This window comes from Pristiophorus japonicus, chromosome 11 (genome assembly GCF_044704955.1).
Source record: "Pristiophorus japonicus isolate sPriJap1 chromosome 11, sPriJap1.hap1, whole genome shotgun sequence".
Taxonomy (NCBI): domain Eukaryota; kingdom Metazoa; phylum Chordata; class Chondrichthyes; family Pristiophoridae; genus Pristiophorus; species Pristiophorus japonicus.
The window spans coordinates 220,496,476-220,522,464 of NC_091987.1; the positions used below are offsets into that span (position 1 = coordinate 220,496,476).

General features: G+C 46.4%; 1 protein-coding gene across 3 annotated transcripts in view; it reads right to left on the bottom strand.

The window, feature by feature from the left end:
• Window positions 1–25,989, bottom strand: part of LOC139276506 (glutamate receptor ionotropic, kainate 4-like) — a 229,933-nt gene that overhangs the window by 53,137 nt on the left and 150,807 nt on the right. For 2 of the 3 annotated variants that reach the window (XM_070894625.1, XM_070894627.1), the window contains exons 12-13: window positions 20,385–20,588; window positions 8,445–8,558 (exon numbers count right to left, since the gene is read on the bottom strand). In XM_070894625.1, coding sequence (XP_070750726.1) covers window positions 8,445–8,558; window positions 20,385–20,588 — 318 coding nt within the window. The remainder of the gene's footprint in view (window positions 1–8,444; window positions 8,559–20,384; window positions 20,589–25,989) is intronic. The other variant, XM_070894626.1, reaches the window with a different exon arrangement.

Below are 25,989 nucleotides of genomic sequence, written 5' to 3' on the forward strand. Positions count from 1 at the left end.
TGACTGTCTGTACCCACACTACCCTCTCCCATTGACTGTCTGTACCCACACTACCCTCTCCCATTGACTGTCTGTACCCACTATTAATCCCATTGACTGTCTGTACCCACACTACCCTCTCCCATTGACTGTCTATACCCACACTTCCCTCTCCCATTGACTGTCTGTACCCACACTTCCCCTCCCATTGACTGTCTGTACCCACACTTCGCCTCCCATCGACTGTCTGTACCCACACTTCCCCTCCCATTGACTGTCTGTACCCACACTTCCCCTCCCATTGACTGTCTGTACCCACACTACCCTCTCCCATTGACTGTCTGTACCCACACTTCCCTCTCCCATTGACTGTCTGTACCCACACTATTAATCCCATTGACTGTCTGTACCCACACTACCCTCTCCCATTGACTGTCTGTACCCACACTTCTTCTCCCATTGAATGTCTGTACCCACACTATTAATCCCATTGACTGTCTGTACCCACACTACCCTCTCCCATTGACTGTCTGTACCTACACTTCCCTCTTCCATTGACTGTCTGTACCCACACTACCCTCTCCCATTGACTGTCTGTACCCACACTACCCTCTCCCATTGACTGTCTGTACCCACACTATTAATCCCATTGACTGTCTGTACCCACACTACCCTCTCCCATTGACTGTCTGTACCTACACTTCCCTCTTCCATTGACTGTCTGTACCCACACTACCCTCTCCCATTGACTGTCTGTACCCACACTACCCTCTCCCATTGACTGTCTGTACCCACACTATTAATCCGATTGACTGTCTGTACCCACACTACCCTCTCCCATTGACTGTCTGTACCCACACTTCCTCTCCCATTGACTTTCTGTACCCAAACTATTAATCCCATTGACTGTCTGTACCCACACTACCCTCTCCCATTGACTGTCTGCACCCACACTTCCCCTCCCATTGACTGTCTGTACCCACACTTCCCCTCCCATTGACTGTCTGTACCCACACTACCCTCTCCCATTGACTGTCTGTACCCACACTACCCTCTCCCATTGACTGTCTGTACCCATACTACCCTCTCCCATTGACTGTCTGTACCCACACTATTATTCCCATTGACTGTCTGTACCCACACTACCCTCTCCCATTGACTGTCTGTACCCACACTACCCTCTCTCATTGACTGTCTGTACCCACACTACCCTCTCCCATTGACTGTCTGTACCCACACTACCCTCTCCCATTGACTGTCTGTACCCACTATTAATCCCATTGACTGTCTGTACCCACACTACCCTCTCCCATTGACTGTCTATACCCACACTTCCCTCTCCCATTGACTGTCTGTACCCACACTTCCCCTCCCATTGACTGTCTGTACCCACACTTCGCCTCCCATCGACTGTCTGTACCCACACTTCCCCTCCCATTGACTGTCTGTACCCACACTTCCCCTCCCATTGACTGTCTGTACCCACACTACCCTCTCCCATTGACTGTCTGTACCCACACTTCCCTCTCCCATTGACTGTCTGTACCCACACTATTAATCCCATTGACTGTCTGTACCCACACTACCCTCTCCCATTGACTGTCTGTACCCACACTTCTTCTCCCATTGAATGTCTGTACCCACACTATTAATCCCATTGACTGTCTGTACCCACACTACCCTCTCCCATTGACTGTCTGTACCTACACTTCCCTCTTCCATTGACTGTCTGTACCCACACTACCCTCTCCCATTGACTGTCTGTACCCACACTACCCTCTCCCATTGACTGTCTGTACCCACACTATTAATCCCATTGACTGTCTGTACCCACACTACCCTCTCCCATTGACTGTCTGTACCTACACTTCCCTCTTCCATTGACTGTCTGTACCCACACTACCCTCTCCCATTGACTGTCTGTACCCACACTACCCTCTCCCATTGACTGTCTGTACCCACACTATTAATCCGATTGACTGTCTGTACCCACACTACCCTCTCCCATTGACTGTCTGTACCCACACTTCCTCTCCCATTGACTTTCTGTACCCAAACTATTAATCCCATTGACTGTCTGTACCCACACTACCCTCTCCCATTGACTGTCTGCACCCACACTTCCCCTCCCATTGACTGTCTGTACCCACACTTCCCCTCCCATTGAATGTCTGTACCCACACTACCCTCTCCCATTGACTGTCTGTACCCACACTACCTCTCCCATTGACTGTCTGTACCCACACTATTAATCCCATTGACTGTCTGTACCCAAACTACCCTCTCCCATTGACTGTCTGTACCCACGCTACCCTCTCCCATTGACTGTCTGTACCCACACTACCCTCTCCCATTGACTGTCTGTACCCGCACTTCCCTCTCCCTTGACTGTCTGTACCCACACTACCCTCTCCCATTGACTGTCTGTACCCACACTACCCTCTCCCATTGACTGTCTGTACCCATACTACCCTCTCCCATTGACTGTCTGTACCCACACTATTATTCCCATTGACTGTCTGTACCCACACTATTAATCCCATTGACTGTTTGTACCCACACTACCCTCTCTCATTGACTGTCTGTACCCACACTACCCTCTCCCATTGACTGTCTGTACCCACACTACCCTCTCCCATTGACTGTCTGTACCCACTATTAATCCCATTGACTGTCTGTACCCACACTACCCTCTCCCATTGACTGTCTGTACCCACACTTCCCTCTCCCATTGACTGTCTGTACCCACACTTCCCCTCCCATTGACTGTCTGTACCCACACTTCGCCTCCCATTGACTGTCTGTACCCACACTTCCCCTCCCATTGACTGTCTGTACCCACACTTCCCCTCCCATTGACTGTCTGTACCCACACTACCCTCTCCCATTGACTGTCTGTACCCACACTTCCCTCTCCCATTGACTGTCTGTACCCACACTATTAATCCCATTGACTGTCTGTACCCACACTACCCTCTCCCATTGACTGTCTGTACCCACACTTCTTCTCCCATTGAATGTCTGTACCCACACTATTAATCCCATTGACTGTCTGTACCCACACTACCCTCTCCCATTGACTGTCTGTACCTACACTTCCCTCTTCCATTGACTGTCTGTACCCACACTACCCTCTCCCATTGACTGTCTGTACCCACACTACCCTCTCCCATTGACTGTCTGTACCCACACTATTAATCCCATTGACTGTCCGTACCCACACTACCCTCTCCCATTGACTGTCTGTACCCACACTACCCTCTCCCATTGACTGTCTGTACCCACACTATTAATCCCATTGACTGTCTGTACCCACAGTATCCTCTCCCATTGACTCTGTACCCACACTTCCCTCTCCCATTGACTGTCTGTACCCACACTTCCCTCTCCCAATGACTGTCTGTACCCACACTATTAATCCCATTGACTGTCTGTACCCACACTACCCTCTCCCATTGACTGTCTGTACCCACACTTCCTCTCCCATTGACTGTCTGTACCCAAACTATTAATCCCATTGACTGTCTGTACCCACACTACCCTCTCCCATTGACTGTCTGTACCCTCACTTCCCTCTCCCATTGACTGTCTGTACCCACACTACCCTCTCCCATTGACTGTCTGTACCCACACTACCCTCTCCCATTGACTGTCTCTACCCATACTACCCTCTCCCATTGACTGTCTGTACCCACACTATTATTCCCATTGACTGTCTGTACCCACACTATTAATCCCATTGACTGTCTGTACCCACACTACCCTCTCCCATTGACTGTATGTACCCACACTTCCCTCTCCCATTGACTGTCTGTACCCACACTTCCCCTCCCATTGACTGTCTGTACCCACACTTCCCCTCCCATTGACTGTCTGTACCCACACTTCCCCTCCCATTGACTGTCTGTACCCACACTTCCCCTCCCATTGACTGTCTGTACCCACACTACCCTCTCCCATTGACTGTCTGTACCCACACTATTATTCCCATTGACTGTCTGTACGCACACTATTAATCCCATTGACTGTCTGTACCCACACTACCTTCTCCCATTGACTGTCTGTACCCACACTTCCTCTCCCATTGAATGTCTGTACCCACACTATTAATCCCATTGACTGTCTGTACCCACACTACCCTCTCCCATTGACTGTCTGTACCTACACTTCCCTCTTCCATTGACTGTCTGTACCCACACTACCCTCTCCCATTGACTGTCTGTAGCCACACTACCCTCTCCCATTGACTGTCTGTACCCACACTATTAATCCCATTGACTGTCTGTACCCACACTACCCTCTCCCATTGACTGTCTGTACCCACACTTCCTCTCCCATTGAATGTCTGTACCCACACTACCCTCTCCCATTGACTGTCTGTACCCACACTACCTCTCCCATTGACTGTCTGTACCCAAACTATTAATCCCATTGACTGTCTGTACCCACACTACCCTCTCCCATTGACTGTCTGCACCCACACTTCCCCTCCCATTGACTGTCTGTACCCACACTTCCCCTCCCATTGAATGTCTGTACCCACACTACCCTCTCCCATTGACTGTCTGTACCCACACTATTAATCCCATTGACTGTCTGTACCCAAACTACCCTCTCCCATTGACTGTCTGTACCCACGCTACCCTCTCCCATTGACTGTCTGTACCCACACTTCCCTCTCCCATTGACTGTTCGTACCCACACTACCCTCTCCCATTGACTGTCTGTACCCACACTACCCTCTCCCATTGACTGTCTGTACCCACACTTCCCCTCCCATTGACTGTCTGTACCCACACTTCCCCTCCCATTGACTGTCTGTACCCACACTTCCCCTCCCATTGACTGTCTGCACCCACACTTCCCTCTCCCATTGACTGTCTGTACCCACACTATTAATCCCATTGACTGTCTGTACCCACACTACCCTCTCCCATTGACTGTCTGTACCCACACTTCCCTCTCCCATTGACTGTCTGTACCCACACTATTAATCCCATTGACTGTACCCACACTACCCTCTCCCATTTACTGTCTGTACCCACACTTCCTCTCCCATTGAATGTCTGTACCCACATTATTAATCCCATTGACAGTCTGTACCCACACTACCCTCTACCATTGACTGTCTGTACCCACACTTCCCTCTCCCATTGACTGTCTGTACCCACACTACCCTCTCCCATTGACTGTCTGTACCCACACTACACTCTCCCATTGACTGTCTGTACCCACACTACACTCTCCCATTGACTGTCTGTACCCACACTATTAATCCCATTGACTGTCTGTACCCACACTATTAATCCCATTGACTGTCTGTACCCACACTACCCTCTCCCATTGACTGTCTGTACCCACACTTCCCTCTCCCATTGACTGTCTGTACCCACACTATTAATCCCATTGACTGTCTGTACCCACACTTCCCTCTCCCATTGACTGTCTGTACCCACACTTCCCTCTCCCATTGACTGTCTGTACCCACACTTCCCTCTCCCATTGACTGTCTGTACCCACACTTCCCTCTCCCATTGACTGTCTGTACCCACACTATTAATCCCATTGACTGTCTGTACCCACACTACCCTCTCCCATTGACTGTCTGTCCCCACACTTCCTCTCCCATTGAATGTCTGTACCCACACTATTAATCCCATTGACAGTCTGTACCCACACTACCCTCTCCCATTGACTGTCTGTACCCACACTTCCCTCTCCCATTGACTGGCTGTACCCACACTACCCTCTCCCATTGACTGTCTGTACCCACACTACCCTCTCCCATTGACTGTCTGTACCCACACTACCCTCTCCCATTGACTGTCTGTACCCACACTATTAATCCCATTGACTGTCTGTACCCACACTATCAATCCCATTGACTGTCTGTACCCACACTATTAATCCCATTGACTGTCTGTACCCACACTACCCTCTCCCATTGACTGTCTGTACCCACACTTCCCTCTCCCATTGACTGTCTGTACCCACACTACCCTCTCCCATTGACTGTCTGTACCCACACTTCCCTCTCCCATTGACGTCTGTACCCACACTTCCCTCTCCCATTGACTGTCTGTATCCACACTTCCCTCTCCCATTGACTGTCTGTACCCACACTTCCCTCTCCCATTGACTGTCTGTACCCACACTATTAATCCCATTGACTGTCTGTACCCACACTACCCTCTCCCATTGACTGTCTGTACCCACACTTCCTCTCCCATTGAATGTCTGTACCCACACTATTAATCCCATTGACAGTCTGTACCCACACTACCCTCTCCCATTGACTGTCTGTACCCACACTTCCCTCTCCCATTGACTGTCTGTACCCACACTACCCTCTCCCATTGACTGTCTGTACCCACACTACCCTCTCCCATTGACTGTCTGTACCCACACTACCCTCTCCCATTGACTGTCTGTACCCACACTATTAATCCCATTGACTGTCTGTACCCACACTATTAATCCCATTGACTGTCTGTACCCACACTATTAATCCCATTGACTGTCTGTACCCACACTACCCTCTCCCATTGACTGTCTGTACCCACACTTCCCTCTCCCATTGACTGTCTGTACCCACACTATTAATCCCATTGACTGTCTGTACCCACACTTCCCTCTCCCATTGACTGTCTGTACCCACACTTCCCTCTCCCATTGACTGTCTGTACCCACACTTCCCTCTACCATTGACTGTCTGTACCCACACTACCCTCTCCCATTGCCCAGTTACTGCTTTTCCTGCCACCTGGGCCAGATCCTTTTTCAACTCATTGAAATTTTCCCTCCTCCAGTTGAGTATTTTCACATCGATTGTTCTTGTACTTTTCCACATCTACTCGAAACATAATATTGTGATGATTGCTTCAGGCCTTGGCAGATGAACACACAGCTGCCAATGGTGGAGTGATTAAAATCGGGTTGCTCAAGAGGGCAGAATTAGAGGGGCGCAAATATCTTGGAGAGTCGGGCTAGTGGAGATTAGAGATAGAGGGAGGGGTGAGGCAATGGAGGGATTTGAAAGCAAGGATGAAAATTTTATAATTTAGACATTGCTTAACCGGGAGCCAATGTAGGTCAGCGATCAGAGGGGTGATGAGTGAACGGGACTTGGTGCGAGGTAGGACACGGGTCAGCGAGCACAGAGGATGATGGGTGAGCGGGACTTGCCGCGAGTTAGGACACGGGTCAGCGAGCAGAGGGGTGATGGGTGAGTGGGACTTGGTGCGAGGTAGGACACGGGTCAGCGAGCACAGAGGGTGATGGGTGAACGGGACTCGATGCGAGTTAGGACACGGGTCAGCGAGCACAGAGGGTGATGGCTGAACGGTACTCGGTGCGAGTTAGAACATGGGTCAGCGAGCAGAGGGGTGATGGGTGAGCGGGACTCGGTGCGAGTTAGGACATGGGTCAGCGAGCACAGACAGTGATGGGTGAACGGGACTCTGTGCGAGTTAGGACATGGGTCAGCGAGCACAGAGGGTGATGGGTGAACGGGACTCTGTGCGAGTTAGGACATGGGTCAGCGAGCACAGAGGGTGATGGGTGAACGGGACTCGGTGCGAGTTAGGACATGGGTCAGCGAGCACAGAGGGTGATGGGTGAACGGTACTCGGTGCGAGTTAGGACACGGGTCAGCGAGCACAGAGGGTGATGGGTGAATGGGACTCGGTGCGAGTTAGGACATGGGTCAGCGAGCACAGAGGGTGATGGGTGAACGAACTCGGTGCGAGTTAGGACATGGGTCAGCGAGCACAGAGGGTGATGGGTGAACGAACTCGGTGCAAGGTAGGACACAGGCTGCAGGGATTTGGCTGACCTCAAGTTTATGGAGTGTAGAATGTGGCAGTGCACTGGAATAGTCAGGTTTATAGGAAGCGAAAGCATAGCTGAGGGTTTCAGCATCAAATAAGCCGAGGCATGGGGGTGGAGTTGGGCGATGTTTCGAAGATGGAAATTGCACTAACGTGGTCGGATGCTCAACTTGGGGTCAAATATGATAGCAACATTGCGAATGGTCTGGTTCAGCCTCAGGCAGTTACCAGGGAAAGTAAAAGAAAGACCTGCAATTATTTAGCGCTTTGCGGGACCATTGAGTGCTGGAAATGTATGGAAATGTTGCAGGCGATTTGTGGGCAGCAAGATCCCACAAACAGTGTTGTGATGAATAGCAAGATCATCTGTTCTAGTAAGGGTGGTTGAGGAAAACATGTTGATCAGGCCCTGCTCTTCTTCACACAGTGCCACTGGATCTTTACGTCCACCTGATGGGACAGATAGGCCTCAGTTTCACATCTCATTCGAAAGCTAGCAACTGACTCAAAGACAAGAGTCTACGATTGAGCCAAGTCTGCCACAGCATGAGGAAGGGAGAAAAGCAAGAAAACTGGCAAAAACACATGTGGGTTTTTTCTACTGTTTACTGGGTTGCAGGAAAAAAGATCTCTTACCATCTGAACTCGGTACAAGATACTAATTCCTAAAGTCATAAATGGTTTGGAGAAATCGATGACCCTCTCACGCTCGGCTGTGATGGTCAAGCCTGCTACAGCCAGGTCAGCTTTCTGTGAACATATGACAAGTAGAACAGACCGAACAGAACCGTGGGGACTGAATAACACACACAAATACATTTCAACAACTGTTATATTGAAAACATATTGGTATGTGGGCTATAACCTCTGCCTAATTCCCTCGAAGCAGGAAATTGGAATTTGAGGGAAAAAATGGGTTTCGGCTAAATTTTCAATGGTATGATACTGTTCTATAAAATCAAAAACCTGCCAATTTAACCAATTATCAGAGATCGTATCTAATTAATTGGTAATTGGTCAGATTATCCATTGTGACAGCAAACTCCCACTGCTAGATTTAAAAACTAGAGTGTACATGTTGGACTTTTCCTCAATAACGTCCCAGATTGTGCTGGAGTCAGCATCTCGTGGCTTCCCGGTTAGTTATGGGGCATCTGAATTAGTTATGGGGCATCTGGGTTAGTTATGGGCCATCTGCGTTACTTATGGGCCATCTGCGTTAGTTATGGGGCATCTGAATTAGTTATGGGGCATCTGAATTAGTTATGCGCCATCTGGGTTAGTTATGGGGCATCTGAATTAGTTATGGGGCATCTGGGTTAGTTATGGCCCATCTGCGTTAGTTATGGGACATCTGGGTTAGATTTGGGACATCTGACAGGGCCAGCAGTATATCTCCATGACCAATGAGATTTAAGGATTGAGAATTAAACAGATGAGGGACTGAGAAGGAGGTTGAACAACGGTCAAATCAGGTGCAGAAAGAGAAATAAAGAAAAACCATAAGAATTCGGAGCAGCTGTTGGCCATTTGGCCCCTCGAGCCTGCTCCGCCATTCAATAAGATCATGGCTGATCTTCTACCGCAACACTTTCCTGCACTATCCCCATATCCCTTGATTCCCTTAATATCAAAAAATCTATCGATCTCGGTCTTAAATATACTCAAAGACTAAGCCTCCACAGCCCTCTGGGGTAGAGAATTCCAAAGAATCACCAGCTTCTGAGCGAATAAGTTTCTCCTCATCTCAGTCCTAAATGGTCGAGCCCTTATCCTGAGACCGTGACCCCTGGTTCTAGACTCCCCGGCCCGGGGAAACATCCTCCCCGCATCTACCCTGTCAAGTCTTGTAAGAATGTTGTATGTTTTAATGCGATCACCATTCATTCTTCTAAATTCTTGGGAATATAGGCCTAGTCTCCTCAATCTCTCCTCATAGGACAATCCCCCTATCCCAGGATTCAGCTTGGTGAACCTTTTTTGCACTCCTTCTATGGCAAGTATATCCTTCCATGGGTAAGGAGACCAGAACTGTACACAATACTCCAGGTGCATAGAAACATAGAAAATAGGTGCAGGAGTAGGCCATTCGGCCCTTCGAGCCTGCGCCACCATTCAATAAGATCATGGCTGATCATTCCTTCAGTACCCCTTTCCTGCTTTCTCTCCATATTCCTTTAGCAGTAAGGGCCATATCTAACTCCCTCTTGAATACATCCAATGAACTGGCATCAACAACTCTCTGCGGCAGGGAATTCCACAGGTTAACAACTCTCTGAGTGAAGAAGTTTCTCCTCATCTCAGTCCGAAATGGCCTACCCCTTATCCTAAGACTGTGTCCCCTGATTCTGGACTTCCCCAACATCGGGAACATTCTTCCGCATCTAACCTGTCCAGTCCCGTCAGAATTTTATATCTTTCTATGAGATCCCCTCTCATCCTTCCAAACTCCAGTGTATAAAGGCCCAGTTGATCCAGTCTCTCCCTATATGTCAGTCCAGCCATCCCTGGAATCAGTCTGGTGAACCTTCGCTGCACTCCCTCAATAGCAAGAACGTCCTTCCTCAGATTAGGAGACCAAAACTGAACACAATATTCCAAGTGAGGTCCCACCAAGGCCTTGTACAACTGCAGTAAGACCTCCCTGCTCCTATACTCAAATCCTCTAGCTATGAAGGCCAACATACCATTTGCCTCCTTCACTGCCTGCTGTACCTGCAAGCCAAGTTTCAATGACTGATGAACCATGACACCCAGGTCTCATTGCACCTCCCCTTTTCCTAATCTGCCGCCATTCAGATAGTATTTTGCCTTCGTGTTTTTGCCACCAAAGTGGATAACCTCACATTTATCCACATTATACTGCATCTGCCATGCATTTGCCCACTCACCTAACCTGTCCAAGTCACCCTGCAGCCTCTTAGCGTTCTCCTCACAGCTCACACCGCCACCCAATTTAGTGTCATCTGCAAGCTTGGAGATATTGCACTCAATTCGCTCATCTAAATCATTAATATATATTGTAAAAAGCTGGGGTCCCAGCACTGAGCCCTGCGGCACTCCACTAGTCACTGCCTGCCATTCTGAAAAGGACCCGTTTATCCTGACTCTCTGCTTCCTGTCTGCCAACCAGTTCTCTATCCACGTCAGTACATTACCCCCAAGACCATGTGCTTTGATCTCTTGTGTGGGACCTTGTCAAAAGCCTTTTGAAAGTCCAAATACACCACATCCACTGGTTCTCCCTTGTCCACTCTGCTATTTACATCCTCAAAAACTCCAGAAGATTTGTCAAGCATGATTTCCCTTTCATAAATCCATGCTGACTTGGACCGATCCTGTCCCTGCTTTCCAAATGCGCTGCTATTTCATCCTTAATGATTGATTCAAAAATTTTCCCCACTACTGATGTCAGGCTAACCGGTATATAATTACCGATTTTCTCTCTCCCTCCTTTTTTAAAAAGTGGTGGTACATTAGCTACCCTCCAGTCCATAGGAACTGATCCAGAGTTGATAGACTGTTGGAAAATGATCACCAATACATCCACTATTTCTAGGGCCACTTCCTTAAGTACTCTGGGATGCAGACTATCAGCCCCTGGGGATTTATCGGCCTTCAATCCCATCAAATTCCCGAACACAATTTCCCTCCTTCTCACTAGACCCACTGTCCCCGAGTACATCCAGAAGGTTATTTGTGTCTTCCTTTGTGAAGACAGAACCAAAGTATTTGTTCAATTGGTCTGCCATTTCTTTGTTCCCCATTATAAATTCACCTGAATCCGACTGCAAGTTTGTCTTCACTAATCTTTTTCTCTTCACATATCTATATAAGCTTTTGCAGTCAGTTTTTAAGTTCCTGGCAAGCTTCCTCTCATACTCTATTTCCCCCTCCTAATTAAACCTTAGTCCTCCTCTGCTGAATTCTAAATTTCTCCCAGTCCTCAGGTTTGTTGTTTTTTCTGGCCAATTTATATGCCTCTTCCTTGTATTTAACACTATCCTTAATTTTCCTTGTTAGCCACGGTTGAGCCACCTTCCCTGTTTTATTTTTACTCCAGACAGGGATGTACAATTGTTGAAGTTCATCCATGTGATCTTTAAATGTCTGCCATTGCCTATCCACCGTCAACCCTTTAAGTATCATTCGCCAGTCTATTCTAGCCAATTCACGTCTCATACCGTCAAAGTTACCTTTCCTTAAGTTCAGGACCCTAGTTTCTGAATTAACTGTGTCACTCTCCATCTTCATAAAGAATTCTACCATATTACGGTCACTCTTCCCCAAGGGGCCTCGCACAACATGATTGCTAATTAGTCCTTTCTCATTACACATCACCCAGTCTAGGATGGCCAGCTCTCTAGTTGGTTCCTCGACATATTAGTGTAGAAAACCATCCCTAATACACTCCAGGAAATCCTCCTCCACCGTATTGCTACCAGTTTGGTTAGCCTAATCAATATGTAGATTAAAGTTGCCCATGATAACTGCTGTACCTTTATTGCACACATCCCTTATTTCTTGTTTGATGCTGTCCCCAACCTCACTACTACTGTTTGGTGGTCTGTACACCAAGGCCCGATATAATTGCAGTAAGACTTTTTTCTCTTATACTCAAATCCTTTTGTCATAAAGGTCAACATACCATTTTGTTTCCTAATTGCTTGCTGTACCTGCATGTTAACTTTCAGTGATTGGTGTACAAGGAAACCCAGATCCCTCTGAACACCAACATTTCCCAATCTCTCACCATTTAACAATACTCTGCTTTTCTATTTTTCCTACCAAAAAGTGGATAACTTCACATTTCTCCACATTATATTCCTTCTGCCATGTTCTTGCCCACTCACTTAGCCTCTCTATATCCTCCTTGCAGCCTCCACACAACTTACATTCCCACCTAGCTTTGTATCATCAGAAAACGTGGATACATTACACTCAGTCCCCTCATCTAAGTCATTATTATCAGCATAGGCAGTCCCTCGGAATCAAGGAAGACTTGCTTCCACTCTTAAAATGAGTCCTGAGGTGGCTGAACAGTCCACAGACCCTGTCACAAGTGGGACAGACAGTGGTTGAAAGAAAGGGTGGGTGGGGAGTCTGGTTTGCCGCACGCTCCTTCCGCTGCCTGCGCTTGATTTCTGCATGCTCTCAGTGATGAGACTCGAAGTGCTCAGCGCCCTCCCGGATGCACTTCCTCCACTTAGGGTGGTCTTTGGCCAGGGACTCCCAGGTGTCAGTGGGGATGTTGCATTTTATCAGGGAGGCTTTGAGGGTGCCCCTGTAACGTTTCCTCGGCCCACCTTTGGCTCGTTTGCCGTGAAGGAGTTCCGAGTAGATTGCTTGCTTTGGGAGTCTCGTGTCTGGCATATGAACGATGTGGCCTGTCCAGCGGAGCTGATCAAGTGTGGTCAGTGTCATTAATATAGATTGTAAATAGCTGAGGGCCAAGCACTGATCCTTTCGTTACCCCACTAGTTACACCCTGCCATCCCAAAAATGACCCATTTATTCTTACTCTCTGTTTTCTGTCCGTTACCCAATCCTCAATCCATGCTAATATATTACCCCCAATCCCATGAGCCCTAATTTTGTGTAATAACCTCCTGTGTGGCACCTTATCAAATGCTTTTTGAAAATCTAAATACACCACATCCACTGTTTCCCCTTATTTACCCTGCTAGTTACAGCCTCAAAAAGCATTAACAGATTTATCAAACTCGATTTCCCTTTCATAAATCTGTGTTGACTCTACCCAATCCTAATATGATATTCTAAGTGCCCCCAATGATAGAATCCCCCACTACTGATGTCAGGCTAACTGTTTTCTCTCTCCCTCGTTTTTTGAAATGTAGGATGACATTTGCTACCTTCCAAAGCCAGGGGGATGTTCCAGAATTTAGGGAATTCTGGACGATGAGAGGGAAGGAAAGAGAGGATTGAGAGAGAGAAAGAGACAGAAAAGAAAAGTAAGAAAAAAAATGTTAAAATATAAAATTTGACATTTTTAAAATCTCCAACAATTCACAAGCTAAAGGAATGAAACTCTACACTTTCAATTGTTCACTTTATGGGAAAGATTAGCAGTCATTAACAATTATCACATTGTTAAAAAGGTACTTTATATTATTAATTACTAGACGGAACTTTTTATGGTGAGTTTAATGGGCAATTAATGTACAAATGCAGAAAAATCATGAAACTGAGGGAAAGGTGAAGCTGTTTTCGGAAAGCGAATGGTTAACGTGGTGATCCGCACTTCATGGGGAATCTCTTCCTCGCCATCAGTTGCTGGCTGATTTGTGATTAATAACGGCGGGCGTCATTCACAACAGCCATTACATTATAATTTTTATATAGAGTTGTATGGACAACACTTTCATATATTACTAAGAACGAAGATTTAACACAATATTGTCAGTACTATTATAAATAAATCATATATTTGTGAAATGGTAAAATGCAAGTCACATGACGCTTTAATGTGTAACTGAAAGTGTCACCTGGAACAGATCACTGTACAAACTGTTCAAACAGTGGGCAGTAGGAGGCAGTAATCCAAGCTGCAGCAAAGAGGTCACTGGGCGTGCAGCGAGACCAACACCAAGCTGTGCCTCCATTGATGCACTGCCTTTATTTACATTTTAAAGCCTCATATGATTTGTAGCTTTACACAGTAGCCTCTGGAGGGTAGTGCTTATGGAGCTGTGCTAATAACTCAGCGATGAGGCAAATTGTCAAATAAAATGAATGAAATCTGGTAATTTGAGCTGGCATGTGAAAAATGACCATGAAAGTTTTTGACCATAATACTAGATCAGGGAATGGAACCCCAACCTGCTCATCCCAATCACTCCTGGTCACCCCGAGCTGGTCACCTGGTCACTCCTGGCCATAAGAACATAAGAAATAGGAGCAGGAGTCGGCCATTCGGCTCCTCGAGCCTGCTCCACCATTTAATACGATCATGGCTGATCTGATCATGGACTCAGCTCCACTTCCCCACCCACTCCCCATAACCCTTTACTCCCTTATCGCTCAAAAATCTGTTGATCTCCGCCTTAAATATATTCAATGACCCAGCCTCCACAGCTCTCTGGGGCAGAGAAATCCACAGATTTACAACCCTCAAAATAAATTCCTCCTTATCTCAGTTTTAAAAGGTCGGCCCCTTATTCTGAGACTATGTCCCCTAGTTTTAGTTTCCCCTATGGGTGGAAACATCCTCTCTACATCCACCTTGTCGAGCCCCCTCATTATCTTATAAGTTTCAATAAGATCACCTCTTATTTTTCTGAACTCCAATGTGTATAAGCCCAACCTACTCAACCTATCCTCATAAGTCAACCCCCTCATCTCCGGAATCAACCGAGTGAACCTTCTCTGAATAGCCTCCAATGCATGTATATCCTTCCTTAAATAGGGCGACTAAAACTGCACGCAGTACTCCAGGTGTGGCCTCACCAATACCCTGTACAGTTGTAGCAGGACTTCTCTGCTTTTATACTCTATCCCCCTTGCAATAAAGGCCAACATTCCATCTGCCTTCCTGATTATTTGCTGTACCTGCATACAAACTTTTTGTGTTTTATGTACAAGGACCCCCAGGTCCCTCTGTACTGCAGCACTTTGCAATTTTTCTCCATTTAAATTATAATTAGCTTTTCTATTATTTCTGCCAAAGTGGATAAACTCACATTTTCCCATATCATACTTCATCTGCCAAATGTTTGCCCACTCACTTAGCCTGTCTATATCCCTTTGAAGATTTTTTGTGTCCTCCTCACAATTTGCTTTCCCATCCATCTTTGTATCATCAGCAAACTTGGCTACATTACACTCAGTCTCTTCATCCAAGTCATTAATATAGATTGTAAATAGTTGAGGCCCCAGCACAGATTCCTGAGGCACCCCACTAGTCACTGTTTGCCAACCAGAGAATGACCCATTTATCCTGACTCTCTGTTTTCTGTTAGTTAGCCAATCCTCTATCCACGCTAATATATTACCCCAACCCTGTGAGCTTTTATCTTGTGTGTGGCACCTTATCGAATGCCTTCTGGAAATCCAAATACATCACATCCTATGGTTTCCCCTTATCCACCCTGCTTGTTACATCCTCAAAGAACTCCAGCAGATTTGTCAAACTTGATTTCCCTTTCATAAAACCATGCTGACTGCTTGATTGAATCATGATTTTCCAAATGTCCCGCTACTGCTTCCTTAATAATGGACTCCAGCATTTTCCCAACGACAGATGTTAGGCTAACTGGTCTATAGTTTCCTGCTTTCTATCTGCCTCCTTTTTTAAATAGGTTACCCCGAGCTGGTCATCTTGGTTAGCCTAACCCGGTCTGGCGTACATGTGATTCCAGTCCCAGACTATGGTTGAATCTTCGGCGCCGGCGTTTCCCACGCTGGATGGGAAATTCTGTAGCTGCCGCAGATTTGCCGAAACATGGTGGGGACAGTAACTGCACGTTCTTGCGGTGCTCCTGGGACGCTTGTGCAGCGCTTGTGGGGAGCAACGCTCAGCGCGCTACAGAAGGCCACTGTGATCTGAGCAGCATCTTCAGTGCCGCCCATTGGGCCACCAGGGAATGCTGGACTACCTGTTGGCGGCCTGGCCGAACCAACGGTCGCCATTGTCGGGCCGATGGCAGCGGTGGCACCTCCTCTTGAAGGATGGTCGGAGCGCCACAGCTTCTCGGGGACCTGGATCCCGCGGGGCATAGGGGTGGTGCGCACGGTGATCCCGTCATTGCCGGGGCACTGTGCAAACCCCTTTTCACCTGCTGACCCTGGGGGCAATTTCAGGCTGATGCTCTGTGTACCCTTACCGCCAGTCACCGCTAACTGGCCCTGCGCAAAGCGGCAATTTCGACCCCTAATGTCCTCAGAACAACTCGGGACGACAATATTGCTGACAACTCAGGGGGATGGGAATCTGTGCAGTGAGACAGGGTGAAGTAATATGGAGTCAGAAACAGATGGTAGAAAGGCAAAAAGCAATAGTGGAAGGCCGAGTAAACAAAGGCAAGAAACAAAAAGGGCCACACTGCATCATAATTCTAAAAGGACAAAGGGTGTTAAAAAAACAAGCCTGAAGGCTTTGTGTCTTAATGCAAGGAGTATCCGTAATAAGGTGGATGAATTAACTGTGCAAATAGATGTTAACAAATATGATGTGATTGGGATCACAGAGACGTGGCTCCAGGATGATCAGGGCTGGGAACTCAACATCCAGGGGTATTCAACATTCAGGAAGGATAGAATAAAAGGAAAAGGAGGTGGGGTAGCATTGCTGGTTAAAGAGGAGATTAATGCAATAGTTAGGAAGGACATTAGCTTGGATGATGTGGAATCTATATGGGTAGAGCTGCAGAACACCAAAGGGCAAAAAACCTTAGTGGGAGTTGTGTACAGACCTCCAAACAGTCGTAGTGCTGTTGGGGAGGGCATCAAACAGGAAATTAGGGGTGCATGCAATAAAGGTGCAGCAGTTATCATGGGTGACTTTAATATGCATATAGATTGGGCTAACCAAACTGGAAGCAATACAGTGGAGGAGGATTTTCTGGAGAACATAAGGGATGGTTTTCTAGACCAATATGTCGAGGAACCAACTAGGTGGGAGGCCATCTTAGACTGGGTGTTGTGTAATGAGAGAGGATTAATTAGCAATCTTGTTGGGGAAGAGTGACCATAATATGGTGGAATTCTACATTAGGATGGAGAATGAAACAGTTAATTCAGAGACCATGGTCCAGAACTTAAAGAATGGTAACTTTGAAGGTATGAGGCGTGAATTGGCTAGGATAGATTGGCGAATGATACTTAAGGGGTTGACTGTGGATGGGCAATGGCAGACATTTAGAGACCGCATGGATGAACTACAACAATTGTACATTCCTGTCTGGCATAAAAATAAAAAAGGGAAGGTGGCTCAACTGTGGCTATCAAGGGAAATCAGGGATAGTATTAAAGCCAAGGAAGTGGCATACAAATTGGCCAGAAATAGCAGTGAACCTGGGGACTGGGAGAAATTTATAACTCAGCAGAGGAGGACAAAGGGTTTGATTAGGGCAAGGAAAATAGAGTACGAGAGGAAGCTTGCAGGGAACATTAAGATGGACTGCAAAAGTTTCTATAGATATGTAAAGAGAAAAAGATTAGTAAAGACAAACGTAGGTCCCCTGCAGTCAGAATCAGGGGAAGTCATAACGGGGAACAAAGAAATGGCAGACCAATTGAACAAGTACTTTGGTTCGGTATTCACTAAGGAGGACACAAACAACCTTCCAGATATAAAAGGGGTCAGAGGGTCTAGTAAGAAGGAGGAACTGAAGGAAATCCTTATTAGTTGGGAAATTGTGTTGGGGAAATTGATGGGATTGAAGGCCGATAAATCCCCAGGGCCTGATGGACTGCATCCCAGAGTACTTAAGGAGGTGGCCTTGGAAATAGTGGATGCATTGACAGTCATTTTCCAACATTCCATTGACTCTGGATCAGTTCCTATGGAGTGGAGGGTAGCCAATGTAACCCCACTTTTTAAGAAAGGAGGGAGACAGAAAACAGGGAATTATAGACCGGTCAGCCTGACATCAGTAGTAGGTAAAATGATGGAATCAATTATTAAGGATGTCATAGCAGCGCATTTGGAAAGAGGTGACATGATAGGTCCAAGTCAGCTTGGATTTGTGAAAGGGAAATCATGCTTGACAAATCTTCTGGAATTTTTTGAGGATGTTTCCAGTAAAGTGGACAAGGGAGAACCAATTATTGTGGTATATTTGGACTTTCAGAAGCCTTTCGACAAGGTCCCACACAAGAGATTAATGTGCAAAGTTAAAGCACATGGGATTGGGGGTAGTGTGCTGACGTGGATTGAGAACTGGTTGTCAGACAGAAAGCAAAGAGTAGGAGTAAATGGGTACTTTTCAGAATGTCAGGCAGTGACTAGTGGGGTATAGCAAGGTTCTGTGCTGGGGCCCCAGCTGTTTACATTGTACATTAATGATTTAGACGAGGGGATTAAATGTAGTATCTCCAAATTTGAGGATGACACTAAGTTGGGTGGCAGTGTGAGCTGCGAGGAGGATGCTATGAGGCTGCAGAGTGACTTGGATAGGTTAGGTGAGTGGGCAAATGCATGGCAGATGAAGTATAATGTGGATAAATGTGAGGTTATCCACTTTGGTGGTAAAAACAGAGAGACAGACTATTATCTGAATGGTGACAGATTAGGAAAAGGGGAGGTGCAAAGAGACCTGGGTATCATGGTACATCAGTCATTGAAGGTTGGCATGCAGGTACAGCAGGCGGTTAAGAAAGCAAATGGCATGTTGGCCTTCATAGCGAGGGGATTTGAGTACAGGGGCAGGGAGGTGTTGCTACAGTTGTACAGGGCCTTGCTGGGGCCACACCTGGAGTATTGTGTACAGTTTTGGTCTCCTAACTTGAGGAAGGACATTCTTGCTATTGAGGGAGTGCAGCGAAGGTTCACCAGACTGATTCCCGGGATGGCGGGATTGACATATCAAGAAAGACTGGATCAACTGGGCTTGTATTCACTGGAGTTCAGATGAATGAGAGGGGATCTCATAGAAACGTTTAAAATTCTGACGGGTTTAGACAGGTTAGATGCAGGAAGAATGTTCCCAATGTTGGGGAAGTCCAGAACCAGGGGTCACAGTCTAAGGATAAGGGTTAAGCCATTTAGGACCGAGATGAGGAGAAACTTCTTCACCCAGAGAGTGGTGAACCTGTGGAATTCTCTACCACAGAAAGTTGTTGAGGCCAATTCACTAAATATATTCAAAAAGGAGTTAGATGAAGTCCTTACTACTCGGGGGATCAAGGGGTATGGTGAGAAAGCAGGAATGGGGTACTGAAGTTGCATGTTCAGCCATGAACTCATTGAATGGCGGTGTAGGCTCGAAGGGCCGAATGGCCTACTCCTGCACCAATTTTCTATGTTTCTATGTTTCTAATAGATTGTGATTTATTTGTTGTAACTATGAACTCCTCCTGTGGATCTTGGCTAAGAAAGACCGAGGTGAAATTTTAAGATCGCATCGGCCCAGACAACACTGCCGGTAATTTGCCACTCACAAATTGCTCATCGCAAACAGAGATGACTCAGAATGGGGGAAGAGAGTCGGGGTCAGGAGAAGGAAACATCGTCCTCGTGTCGTACAGGTACGTTTCTGAGCCTGGGGCTAAACCAAGTTGTGCAGAATTTCTACTCTACATTTTACTGTTATATGCCTGACCTGGGAGTGCTTGATGCTGGGGACTTGAAATGGGAAAGTATTCTGTTTCCCGCACTGACATAAAATCTTGAACACTAAATTCACCAATAAAAAATTAAAGGAAGCTCACTTCCCCGAGTCCTCCAATCACAGGGTGTGATGTAAACACTCGGTTGATTGCTGAATCTCCTCAATCGCTGAATTTGCTCAATCACTGCACGGATTTTCAGCACAAATATTATTCTCAGTAGCACAGAGAGGTTCTAAACTGATCTTTACTTCATTTGTGATATTATTTGTTTTGTTCAGTGCTTACCCTTGAAATCAGCTCACCGACCATCCCAGTCCAAGTGCCATTGGACTCTGCTACCCCATACACACCGTCAGCTACCAGTTGGATTTTGTAATGAAATCTGAGGCTTTCTGACAGCTGCTTTAGCATATCCACACAGAATCCTTCGTATCGCTCATTTCCTTCCAATTCTTGGTAGTTTGGTTTCAGCATCACGTACGGATTTTCCTGAAGAAAATATGTTCAGAGAGCCATTACTGAGAGGAGAGGCACTGCAACTCTCTCATGGACATTCCAGTAAAGGAGAAATAAATGTACATATTGAGCAGGTCGAAGTATCACATACAACTTGCGACAAGCAGATCACCGTATCAAGCTAGAAATTACTGTTGGTGATTTTAGTAGACGAATGCTTTGCACATTAATGCACCATGCCTCTCTGCTATTTTAATAAAGATATTTATCTGTTAACTTGATAAAATAAATAGGTTAACCTGTAAAATGACAGCTGGTCAGATGAGTGTGCTAACCATTCGCTGGGACTAACTGGCTGACCAATGGGTAAAGCAACACAACCTGATGTTGATATTTGAATATTTCACATTTTGTCTTCAAGTGATGGCATCTTCATGAAATAATGTTTGACAAATACATGATACAAATTCCAGAGAACACTGAAACTGTAATGGATATCTCCCTCCCATCAAAGGCAGGTTTGTTATCCGACATCTTTTCATGAAAACTAATCACCAAAGTGGCCGGCTATGACCTAAAGACCAGTAAAAACCATCTAGGCAGATACAGCCTATTTGGCACACACACGCCGAGTTCCTTATCTCCACAAAGCTATAATGCAGAGGATCTGAGTGGAGCCCTTCGAATGTCGAAGGTGGAACCAAACCCCATTCTGGTGACTTTGTCCTCCTTTCAGTGCACTGCCACCCAGCCTGAAATCAGATCATTTAGCAAAGACTGGGAATTGAATCTGCCCTCTTAATCTGTCTGGCTAAGTTATATATAAGAACATGAGAAATAGGAGCAGGAGTCGGCCATTCGGCCCCTCAAGCCTGCTCCACCATTCAATAAGATCATGGCTGATCTGATCATGGACTCAGCTCCACTTCCCTGCCCGCTCCCCATAACCCTTTACTCCCTTATCGCTCAAAAATCTGTCCATCTCCGTCTTAAATATATTCAATGACCCAGCCTGTACAGCTCTCTGTGGCAGAGAATTCCACAGATTTACAATCCTCTGAGAGAAGAAATTCCTCCTCATCTCAGTTTTAAATAAGCGGCCCCTTATTCTGAGACTATGTCCCCTAGTTTTAATTTTCCCTCTGAGTGGAAATATCCTCTCTGCATCTACCCTGTCGAGCCCCCTTATATGTTTCGATAAGATCACCTCTCATTCTTCTGAACTCCAATGAATATCGGCCCAACCTACTCAACCTATCCTCATAAGTTAACCCCCTCATCTCCAGAATCAACCTCGTGAACCTTCTCTCTTTAGTTACTCACTATCAACTCACCAAACTACCGGGAGGTCAAGCCTGCCTCTATTGCCGAGTTCAAGGGTAGAATTTGTAGAAGATTGGGAATAGGTTGACTGTTCTTTGAGCAGAGAACTGTGTGTATAATGAGAATACCTAAAAATAAAATACAATACTATAAAATGGAATAAAAACTAACAGGATGGGAGCAGGAGCTGGTGATGTCTCTGGCTATATAATCCTAGCCACACGAAGCTGATCATTGTGTTAATGCAAAACCATAAAGATGACGGAACTAGACGTTTCAGGGTGGGACATGTCAAAAATAATTCACTGAATAACCCAGAGTAAGGAGGTGAAGAATTATAAGGTTGCAAGTAACAATTGGCTGGTGATTGGTGAGTAGTTTTTCTTTTTCTTCTTATATTAGTCAGTAACTTTTAACATTGTTGTTGCCAATTTAAGTGTATCTAAGGGTTCAGTCATGGCAGGAGAGCTCGGTCGGGTGTTATGCTCCTCCTGTACCATGTGGGAACTCAGGGACACTTCCGGTGTCCCTGACGACTACATCTGCGGGAAGTGTATCTGCCTCCAGCTCCTGACGGTCCGCGTTACGGAATTGGAGCTGAGGGTAGATTCACTCTGGAGCATCCACGATGCTGAGAATGACGTGAGTATCACGTGTAGTGAGTTGGTCTTACCGCAGGGAAAGGGTCCACAGCCAGATAGGGAATGGAAGACCAGCAGGAAGAGTAGTGCAAGGAAGGTAGTGCAGGGGTCCCCTGCGATCATCCCCCTGCAAAACAGATACACCGTTTTGAGTACTGTTGAGGGGAATGACTCATCAGGGGAGGGCAGCAGCAGCCAAGTTCATGGCACCGTGGCTGGCTCTGCTGCACAGGAGGGCAAGAAAAAGAGTGGGACAGCAATAGTGATAGGGGATTCAATGGTGAGGGGAATAGATAGGCGTTTCTGCGGCCGCGACCAAGACTCCAGGATAGTATGTTGCCTCCCTGGTGCAAGGGTCAAGGATGTCTCGGAGCGGGTGCAGGATATTCTGAAATGGGAGGGAGAACATCCAGTTGTCGTGGTGCACATTGGTACCAACGACATAGGTAAAAAAAGGGATGAGGTCCTATGAAACGAATTTAAGGAGCTAGGAGCTAAATTAAAAAGTAGGACCTCAAAAGTAGTAATCTCGGGATTGCTACCAGTGCCACGTGATAGTCAGAGTAGGAATCGCAGGATAGCGCAGATGAATACGTGGTTTGAGCAGTGGTGCAGCAGGGAGGGATTCAAATTCCTGGGGCATTGGGACCGGTTCTGGGGGAGGTGGGACCAGTACAAATCTGACGGTCTGCACCTGGGCAGGACCAGAACCAATGTCCTAGGGGGAGTGTTTGCTAGTGCTGTTGGGGAGGATTTAAACTAATATGGCAGGGGGATGGGAACCAATGCAGGGAGACAGAGGGAAACAAAAAGGAGGCAAAAGCAAAAGACAGAAAGGAGATGAGGAAAAGTGGAGGGCAGAGAAACCCAAGGCAAAGAACAAAAAGGGCCACTGTACAGCAAAATTCTAAAAGGACAGAGGGTGTTAAAAAAACAAGCCTGAAGGCTTTGTGTCTTAATGCAAGGAGTATCCGCAATAAAGTGGATGAATTAATTGTGCAAATAGATGTTAACAAATATGATGTGATTGGGATTACAGAGACGTGGCTCCAGGATGATCAGGGCTGGGAACTCAACATTCAGGGGTATTCAACATTCAGGAAGGATAGAATAAAAGGAAAAGGAGGTGGGGTAGCATTGCTGGTTAAAGAGGAGATTAATGCAATAGTTAGGAAAGACATTAGCTTGGATGATGTGGAATCTATATGGGTAGAGCTGCAGAACACCAAAGGGCAAAAAACGTTAGTAGGAGTTGTGTACAGACCTCCAAACAGTAATAGGGATGTTGGGGAGGGCATCAAACAGGAAATTAGGGGTGCATGCAATAAAGGTGTAGCAGTTATAATGGATGACTTTAATATGCACATAGATTGGGCTAGCCAAACTGGAAGCAATACGGTGGAGGAGGATTTCCTGGAGTGCATAAGGGATGGTTTTCTAGATCAATATGTTGAGAAACCAACTAGGGGGGAGGCCATCTTAGACTGGGTGTTGTGTAATGAGAGAGGATTAATTAGCAATCTCATTGTGCGAGGCCCCTTGGGGAAGAGTGACCATAATATGGTGGAATTCTGCATTAGGATGGAGAATGAAACAGTAAATTCAGAGACCATGGTCCAGAACTTAAAGAAGGGTAACTTTGAAGGTATGAGGCGTGAATTGGCTAGGATAGATTGGCGAATGATATTTAGGGGGTTGACTGTGGATGGGCAATGGCAGACATTTAGAGACCGCATGGATGAATTACAACAATTGTACATTCCTGTCTGGCGTAAAAATAAAAAAGGGAAGGTGGCTCAACCGTGGCTATCAAGGGAAATCAGGGATAGTATTAAAGCCAAGGAAGTGGCATACAAATTGGCCAGAAATAGCAGTGAACCTGGGGACTGGGAGAAATTTAGAACTCAGCAGAGGAGGACAAAGGGTTTGATTAGGGCAGCTAAAATGGAGTACGAGAAGAAGCTTGCAGGGAACATTAAGGCGGATTGCAAAAGTTTCTATAGGTATGTAAAGAGAAAAAGGTTAGTAAAGACAAACGTAGGTCCCCTGCAGTCAGAATCAGGGGAAGTCATAACGGGGAACAAAGAAATGGCAGACCAATTGAACAAGTACTTTGGTTCGGTCTTCACTAAGGAGGATACAAACAACCTTTCGGATATAAAAGGGGTCAGAGGGTCTAGTAAGGAGGGGGAACTGAGGGAAATCTTTATTAGTCGGGAAATTGTGTTGGGGAAATTGATGGGATTGAAGGCCGATAAATCCCCAGGGCCTGATGGACTGCATCCCAGAGTACTTAAGGAGGTGACCTTGGAAATAGCGGATGCATTGACAGTCATTTTTCAACATTCCATTGACTCTGGATCAGTTCCTATGGAGTGGAGGATAGCCAATGTAACCCCACTTTTTAAAAAAGGAGGGAGAGAGAAAACAGGGAATTATAGACCGGTCAGCCTGACCTCAGTAGTGGGTAAAATGATGGAATCAATTATTAAGGATGTCATAGCAGTGCATCTGGAAAATGGTGACATGATAGGTCCAAGTCAGCATGGATTTGTGAAAGGGAAATCATGCTTGACAAATCTTCTGGAATTTTTTGAGGATGTTTCCAGTAAAGTGGACAAAGGAGAACCAGTTGATGTGGTATATTTTAACTTTCAGAAGGCTTTCGACAAGGTCCCACACAAGAGATTAATGTGCAAAGTTAAAGCACATGGGATTGGGGGTAGTGTGCTGACGTGGATTGAGAACTGGTTGTCAGACAGGAAGCAAAGAGTAGGAGTAAATGGGTACTTTTCAGAATGTCAGGCAGTGACTAGTGGGGTGCCGCAAGGTTCTGTGCTGGGGCTCCAGCTGTTTACACTGTATATTAATGATTTAGACGAGGGGATTAAATGCAGTATCTCCAAATTTGCGGATGACACTAAGTTGGGTGGCAGTGTGAGCTGCGAGGAGGATGCTATGAGGCTGCAGAGCGACTTGGATAGGTTAGGTGAGTGGGCAAATGCATGGCAGATAAAGTATAATGTGGATAAATGTGAGGTTATCCACTTTGGTGGTAAAAACAGAGAGACAGACTATTATCTGAATGGTGACAGATTAGGAAAAGGGAAGGCGCAACGAGACCTGGGTGTCATGGTACATCAGTCATTGAAGGTTAGCATGCAGGTACAGCAGGCGGTTAAGAAAGCAAATGGCATGTTGGCCTTCATAGCGAGGGGATTTGAATACAGGGGCAGGGAGGTGTTGCTACAGTTGTACAGGGCCTTGGTGAGGCCACACCTGGAGTATTGTGTACAGTTTTGGTCTCCTAACTTGAGGAAGGACATTCTTGCTATTGAGGGAGTGCAGCGAAGATTCACCAGACTGATTCCCGGGATGGCGGGACTGACCTATCAAGAAAGACTGGATGAACTGGGCTTGTATTCACTGGAGTTCAGAAGAATGAGAGGGGACCTCATGGAAACGTTTAA